Source organism: Sceloporus undulatus, chromosome 2, assembly GCF_019175285.1.
Source record: "Sceloporus undulatus isolate JIND9_A2432 ecotype Alabama chromosome 2, SceUnd_v1.1, whole genome shotgun sequence".
NCBI lineage: Eukaryota > Metazoa > Chordata > Lepidosauria > Squamata > Phrynosomatidae > Sceloporus > Sceloporus undulatus.
The window spans coordinates 83,258,322-83,266,618 of record NC_056523.1 but is presented as its reverse complement, the minus strand read 5'-3'; the positions used below and the strand labels follow the sequence as shown (position 1 = coordinate 83,266,618).

Below are 8,297 nucleotides of genomic sequence, written 5' to 3'. Positions count from 1 at the left end.
CAAATTGAAATGATGGCTGATCTGAAAGGTAACCAGTGAACATATAGAAAGCAAGTCTTTGGATCAGCATCTTGACCAGCCATTACAGAGACCATTTTGAGTGTGGACAGTATATTGTGACTTATACATAACAAGATCGTTATAAGTTGTATGACCATGCTGGAATGTCCCTGGACCTTCAGCTATGGGGCTGGAGACTCTAGTTGTTAGGGACAGTTGGAAAAACCACTGTGGATATGTATGCATCTTTTATGTAAATTTCATTTAAATTATGCCAGATGAACTGTGCCAAGAAATGGCACTAGGGACCTTCTGTATAAATGTTTGGATGTGTTACCTTACATTTCTTCTCTATCAAAGAAATAGTATTTTGCTCACTATAGCAGCACAGAAACTAAAAATGGGAATGATATCGAGATGAGTATATCCCTGCAGAAATAGTTTGCACAAGAGAAATAAGATGGAAAATACAGGGTGCCTTATGAAGTCAGAAGAGCACTGACAAGTAAAAAAAATGATTCAAACTTCTATTATTATGGCATATCAAGTGATCATGAATTCTTACACATGATCTTCTAAAGAAAAGTAAAGCCTAGCTGGTAAATGTGTTTGAGTGGCCACATTTCAGAATTCTGGTGCAATGCTCATCCATACAAACATTCTTCTGCACATAGAAAACCAAAGATCAGGGTGGAAGGGCCCTTCTTCCTAACATGCCCTTTCCAGTGTACATTAGTACAGTCTGCACACAAGTTGATCACCTACTTAAGAACTGGCTTAAAGAAAAACGGGATGGTATTTTCATAGTTGATTTGCAAGGGTCTGGTGGGTGAATTACATTTGTAGATGGCAGCTTGATCCCATCATTTATTCTGATTAAATGATTCATTGGTTATGAGTAAGCAATTATGATTGTCTCAGAAGCTGAATGGTAAGAATCTTCTCACTGTTCCTAGAAGAGGATGGAAAAGACCAGGAGTTAGCATAATAATTTAGAACATTAAATGGCATAATTGAAGGGATTTTCTACCAAACCCAGATGGATTTTAAATACTGGAAGTTTGATAATGATCATGATTATTTAAAACCACACCAATTTTAAAAATTAACCTCTGGTGGCCCCACTATCCTGCCTCAGGTAAAAGACAACATCCCTCTTTCATATACAGTAAGTGGCAGAGCTGATTAAGTTAATTCCTCTTGTTTAGTAGTTCTGCACCAAATGACAACTGAATATCCTACATATATAGGATTGCTGCCAGTGTATAGCCTCCAGATGGAGCATTCTGTGGTCAAATAAAGGCAAAGGGATGGAATAGGCACTGTTATTCCCCTTTAGGTCCCTCCATTGGGCTTGCCACCTATGTCCGCTTTGACCTGGCTGCTTTATCAGGGTCTCTCAAAACACAATAATAGAATCATAGTGTTGGAAGAGACCTCAAGGGCCATCCAGTCCAACCCCCTGCCATACAGGAACTCACAATCAAAGCACCCCCTATGACAGATGGTCATCCAGCCTCTCTTTAAAAATCTCCAAAGAAGGAGACTCCACCACACTCTAAGGGAGTGTGTTCCACGGCTGAACAGCTCTTACTGTCAGGAAATTCCTCCTAATGTTGGTATCCTCAATATGATACCCCTTCAAATACTTAAACAGGGCTATCACATCACCTCTTAACCATATCTTCTCCAGGCTAAATATCCCCAGATCCCTAAGTTGCTTCCAGGCCCTTCACCATTTTAGTCACCCTCCTTTGGACACACCCCAGCTTGTCAACATCCTTTTTGAATTGTGGTGCCCAGAATACAGTATTCCAGGTGAGGCCTGTCCAAAGCAGAATAGAGTGGCACTATTACTTCCCTTGGTCTAGACACTATACCTCTATTGATGCAGCCTAGAATTGCATTGGCCTTTTTAGCTGCCTCATCACACTGTTGACTCATGTTCAACTTGTGGTCTACTAGGACTCCTAGGTTCTTTTCACATGTAGTCTTGTTAAGCCAGGTGTCCCCCATTCTATATCTATATGCATTTCATATATTTTTTTGCCCTAAGTGCAGCACCTTACACTTCTTTTTATTGAAATTCATTTTGTTAGTTTTTGCCCAGCTTTCTAATTTATTAAGGTTATTTTGAATTTTGATTCTGTCCTCTGGGGTATTAACTACTCCTCCTAATTTGGTGTCATTTGCAAATTTGATAAGCATGGCCCTTATTCTTTCATACAAGTTGTTGAAATAAATAATGATGCCAATTATTATTATTATTATTATTATTATTATTATTATTATTATTATACTAATTCCACTATTGTGATCAAGTGTCTTTTTTAACATCTTAAAGATTACGTTTTGTTCCCAGTCCTCCAAATGTTTGAACTTACTTTCTTGCATCTCCGATTATGCTTCTTGCCAACACTGTCACCAGATTCCCTGAAAACAAATGAGAGAGAACAGAATTATGGAGTTTGACATAAATACATTATTTTATGTTTCTTTGGTAAACTGTTACAGACTAAAGAGGACAGCCCAAAACACATATTTTCTTCAGTCTGTTCCTGCTGAGGTTTTGCCAAATATGTGATTCTCCTAAGTTAACTAATTTATTTCTGCTGCTGTCATTCTGTCTCCTGTTGTACCTTGCCACTAGACCCATAAGTCTTCCTAGAGCTCAATAAGTTATTCTAAAAAGCAATTGGATACAGTTATAATTGAAAGGACTCCAGAGTAGCCAATTACCATTATAGGTACATTTTTAATGAGTAATTCTTTACTTCTGGTTTCTCAAGAGTAACTATTTTTAACATTAGTTACTTTGTAAAATTGCCTAAATTGTACATAGATCCTTGGTTTATGGGACAAAATGCACTCTGATTCCATCCAATTTATTATTGCCATAACACTAACAACAGAGTGCAGAAACCACTGAACAAACCAGCTCTTGAACCATGTGATGTGTTTGTTCCTCCTCCACCAATGAGTGAGATCACACCATTGTACTATAGATGTAACCAAAAAGTTACAGATACACCTCAAAAGTTGTGCAGATATCCATTTGATTACAATTATAATTAGTTATGCCTTTCTTATTGGGGGAAAAGAATTAATTGTAAATAACTTGTATTTGTAATAGGAAGGCTCGGACACCAACTGCTTGGAAACAGTTACTTCTAAGCACTAAACCTTCCAACTCAGAGAGAGAACTGCCCACCCTACCTCTGCTGCTCCTCTAATGGAGAAGAAAGAGAAACAAAGGTTCATGTTTTGAACATTCTTAGTTGCTTAGAAGTAAATAGTCAATGCATCTACCATACTTACAGGTTATGTGCACATATTTTACATTCATTTTCATATGTTTTCCCATTTGTGCCACAGACTTGGCGAAAGATATGTGGGCAGACTATGACTTCTTTGTCATCATCACGAAAGATTCTTAAATATCGTTCACAATTAACCTGTGAAAGCAATATCGAGTTACATTATTATCTTTCTACTTTATCCTTCCACTTAGCTTGTGTATATATTCCTGTATCTCTAAAATGGTGCTGGGTTGGCCATGGAAAAAAATGCTCAAGGAAAACTGGAAAGGTGAGGCAATGAGTAATGGATCCCTTCATCTGTATGAAGACCAGCTGGGGCTTTATAGTGGAAAGCATGAAAGATTCAAAGGCCAGGCCTCAATAAGAGTAATAGGAGAGGCAAGGCTGGCCCTACCATAAGACAGTGTGAAACCTTCAGGGAAATACATTTAGGTTGCCAAGGAAGTCTGCCAAATCATTATGTATTTTTATTGCATTGTAAGTGATAAGAGTAGGAGAAATGTTTGTGGGACCTTCCACCTCATATGCCACAATAATAAAGCTGATTTCAAATGCTACTGCTGTTCATGGGAGACAGGTGCCCTTTACACTATAGCTTAGGCAGCAAGGTATCTAGAGGTCTCCAGGGAAAGGACATAACAATAAGGAGACATCACTAAAGAATAGAGAGAGATCCAGTGGCACCTTTGAGACTGACTGAAAGAAAGAAGTTGGCAGCATTAGCTCAGATGCATATGAGGAAGTAGACTTTAGCCTATGAAAGCTCATGTTGCCAACTTCTTTCTTACATTTAGTCTCAAAGGTGCTACAAGATCTCACTACAGACTGATTCTACAAACTAACACGGCTATATCTTTGAATTCTATCACCAGAGAAACCCATTTTGTGATGTTGCAAGAAGAGTAGCAAGAAATCTCAACTTTGTTGTTGATGGCATGTGCCTTCAAGTCATTTTTACTTATGGCAACTCTAACACAAACCTGTCATGGGGTTTTCTTGGCAAGTTTCTTTAGAAGGAGTTTGCCATTACCATCTTCTGAGACTGAGAGAGTGTGACTAGTTCAAGGGCACAAAGTGGATTTCTATGGCCAAGCAGGGATTCAATACCTGCTCTTCAGAGTCATAGTCCAACACTCAAATCACTATACCATGATGGCTCTAAAAAAACCCTGAACTAGCCACATCTATGTATCCTTTATGTTCCATCAAAATGAAAATATGGATCAAAGCTAATTTGGGGTGCATACCCCTTTTGACACAGACCATTTATGCCAATTCTCAGATGGACCTAAACGAGCAGACATGTAACTCACTAGACGAGGCTGGTGTCTCCCATGTCAGTGGGACAGTGAGTCTCCTTTGACTTTCATCTAGCCTTAAGGGAGTTCTCCAAAGTGCTGAACCTATTTTGGAGATGGCATTCAGCACATTGGCTAGCTTAAAATTATTTTTTTAAAAAAATCCTGGAACAGGTTTACCACCCTTTCAAACACTGGAGCCCCCATTAATGTGAGTGTTCTGTGCTGATGACACAGATGCTATGAATTTATTTAAATAAATCCCTCTACAATTTCCTTCTTTCTTCTTCCTCTTCTTCTAACAATAGTGAATGTCTACAAGCATGATTGACTTTTAAAAGGAAGTTATAAAACCCAACCCTTGGAAAAAATTGTGTTTAACAGCTAAGGTAAGATGAAAGCAGGGCTGATTAGATTAAAATAATGACTGGGATTTATACAATGCTTTAAACCACTTCTCTGAAGGACCCAATGTTACCAATTTAAAATGCAGTTTAAATCACTCTTTTGGAATAGTTTACTTAATCATCATTATTAAAATGTACATTGTTATTTTCCATCAGGTTGGATTCAGCTTATGGTGACCATATGAAAGAGAGACCTGTCATTAACTGCCCCGCTCAGTGTTATGGCTTCATAGGGCTATGGCTTCCTCAGTTCAGTCTATCACTCTTCAAGGCAGTGATCTTTGTTTTCTACTGTCACCTTCAACGTCACTATTATCTGTTTCAATTAGTCATGTCCAAAGTACAATAGCCTGAGTTTAGCTGTTGTGGCTTCATGTGAGACTTCAGGCTTGATTTGTTCACAGACTCATTTATTTGTATTTTTGGCAGTTCAAGGTATGCATAGAACTCTCTCCTCCCCTTTTAAAAGTTAAAGTACATTACTGTTTAAGATGTTTTTAAATATACATTCAAATAAGAAGGTTTCATTAAAGGGCAGGTATGCACTAAGCAAATGAGCTGTTTTCAGATTAATTTTCAGTTAATTAAAAACAGGATCCCTTGTATGCAAAAGGATCTTGTAACATCTGTGAGTTTGAGTGAAAGAGATGTAGCATTAACTTTTCTTTGACTTGTCCAGGAGGGAAATTTATAAATAGCCAGACTATAAAAATAGCCACGGAGATGCAAAACCTGTGGGTATGATGATGAGGTGTCAAGTGTCTCTTTAATGATGGACACTGTACAGCAAATGCAGGAGGAAAAATGTTGCCTAAGGCCAGGATGGATGGGTTACCATATGAATAGTGGAGGGATATGCCTTGTTTGAGACTTGTACTCCTATTGTGGGAGAAAGTTTATATATCCTTGAAATAAATAAAATAAATATATTGTATGAGACTTTCCCTCCTTGTTCAAATCTACTCACTTCCCCCAAATTTTCTATTCATTGACCTTCTGTATCTTTGCCCTTAAAGAGAGAGAGGGAGGAGCAGGAATAGACTTGCAATTTAGAAGTGGTCAAGATATTTTGCATCTCTACAAATGGCTGTTGACATATTCATAGAATACAATCCAAAATTCAAAAATGTATTCATGATCATTTTGCTTAGTGTCTTAAGAAAACTTTAACATCTGATTTAAATCCCAAATCAGATTTTTGGAGGATCTAAACCAGACTTGAAAGTTCTTTTAATACAGTAAGCAATAAAAATAAAAATAAACTGCAATATTCAAAATCCAGGTTTTTCTTTCTTTCTTTCTTTCTTTCTTTCTCTCTTTCTTCCTTTTCGAAAAAGCTATGGTTTTTATCAGCTCTGGATGAAAGGTATCCTGACTTTCCTGGAAGAAAGAATCATTTGCTGAATGTTTGAAAAACCATGTCATTTATAAAGCTGACAATAAGAAACTCTTTATATGCTACTAACCTATTATAATAGAGCTGGATTCCAATAATGCAATATATTGTTAGAGAATACTTTTTAGAATTGTGTTTTCTCTTGGTCTAATCTTTTGCAGTTTCAACATTTCTATGAGTTTAAGTTATAGTGGTTTAAAAGTTAGAAGGAAGCAGATTTGGCTCAAGATCTCTTGAACTCAGGACCGATCTGAGACAAAGGACATGTAAGGGATGGTAGGAACAAATGCGGGAAACCTAGTTTTGTAATCCAAAAGTGCAGGGGAGATGAATGGTTTGGGCATTGCCCCTGCTGGTCTCCAGCTCTTGCCACTTGAGTTACTTGCCTCATTCTGCCTAATGGCAGGTCCAGTCCTGGAGTGTTGGACTAAGACTCAGGAAACCTGGATTCAAATTTCCACTCAGTCATGAAGCTCAGCAAGTAATGTTAGCCACTTCTCTGTCCCACCTCATAGGGGTGAGGATAAATTGGGGAAAGCATAGTTGTTGGCTTTAGCTCTCCGTCTTAAATTCCTTCAGATATAAATGTACTAAACAAACAAATAAAACACATTTACGATGGAGCTCACTGCTAGAGTAAGTTCTAGGTCCTTATTATGTTATCTTTGTTTATGTCAAATATCAATATGTGCATCTATACATCAGTTTCCCTCTGCAAATAACATTGCTTTCCCTATCTAAATTTGAGATGGTACCCTGTTTTGGATTCTTCCTCTCACACTTCCATCAGACTGAAGCAATGAGGCAATGGCCATAAGGAGCAATACTTGTGGCAGTTGGCGATTCCTGAGAGATGTGGCAGGGGAGAGGAAAGGAGAGACACTTTCCCCCATGAATTCTGATGTGGGCCCTTCAAGTATTTATTTGCAAAGTAAATCAGTGATACAACTCCCACCAGAAAAGCACTTAAAAATTCTCACCAGACTTCCTTCACTGCTGTGAACACCTAGGGCAAAAATCACAGACATGTGAAAGACACAGTGAGATCATAGCAGTGATGAATGAAAATTGATTTCACATTTTTAATATATATGGTTGCAATCCAGCAGCAGTTACATAACAGCAAGTAAGTATGTTTGATGGAGCTTACTTCTGAGTAGCCATGAATAGCCCCGCACTGTAAAAAATGTATGTTTCATGTGTGGGCATGAGTTTTGTCCCCGAATCCACCCCCCCCCCCAACACAACAGCTGCTGAATTCCTCCTACATTTAGTGCAGAGCTGGGTAAAATTGCAGAGAAGTCTATGTACAAATGCACACATACACTCATCCTAACAAAAGAATACTCATCATGTATTTGTTAAGTAGTTCCTTCCCTAGAAAAGGTTATCCAACAACAAATTTTCATTTGAGCCATAACCATAATGAGCTGCCATCATGTTTCAATTTACACTCCTCTGAAGAAGCCTTTTAAAAATATATATTTGCAGATGAGAATGGAGAGATTTTCAGTGTACAAGCATTCTATATTCTCCAAAGTGAGGTTGTTCTGTTAAAGAACCAAACCAGAAACCCTTTGATACTTTTTCATTGGCTTTAATTGAAATTTCTGTAATATATTATAGGTAAAACTTTGCACTCTTCTGTTATAGCAGGAAAGTATGGCACGCTCCCAAAAAGGAATAACTATAACTTGTTGGCCAGTACAAACTGGGGGAAAAAATGTTACTTGCACTCATATTTTTTAACAATTTACCAACAGTCACACATTTCTTCAGATCTGATGTCTTGTTCTAGAAGTGGCTATAGTTCCAGGCCTTTCCAAGAGTCTTTTTGGTGTTGAATGTTGACACACGTTACTACTATAGCATATTA

At 37.8% G+C, this 8,297-nt stretch overlaps 1 protein-coding gene across 2 annotated transcripts in view; it reads right to left on the bottom strand.

The window, feature by feature from the left end:
• Positions 1-470: 470 nt before the first annotated feature.
• The window catches only part of LOC121920207 (ovomucoid-like), an 8,662-nt gene continuing 835 nt past the window's right edge, over positions 471-8,297 (bottom strand). For both annotated transcript variants that reach the window (XR_006101700.1, XM_042447276.1), the window contains exons 2-5: positions 7,402-7,427; positions 3,319-3,455; positions 2,385-2,433; positions 471-952 (exon numbers count right to left, since the gene is read on the bottom strand). Coding sequence is in view for 1 of the 2 variants with exons in the window: in XM_042447276.1 (XP_042303210.1) it covers positions 944-952; positions 2,385-2,433; positions 3,319-3,455; positions 7,402-7,427 (221 nt within the window). In the remaining variant the exon portion in view is untranslated. The remainder of the gene's footprint in view (positions 953-2,384; positions 2,434-3,318; positions 3,456-7,401; positions 7,428-8,297) is intronic.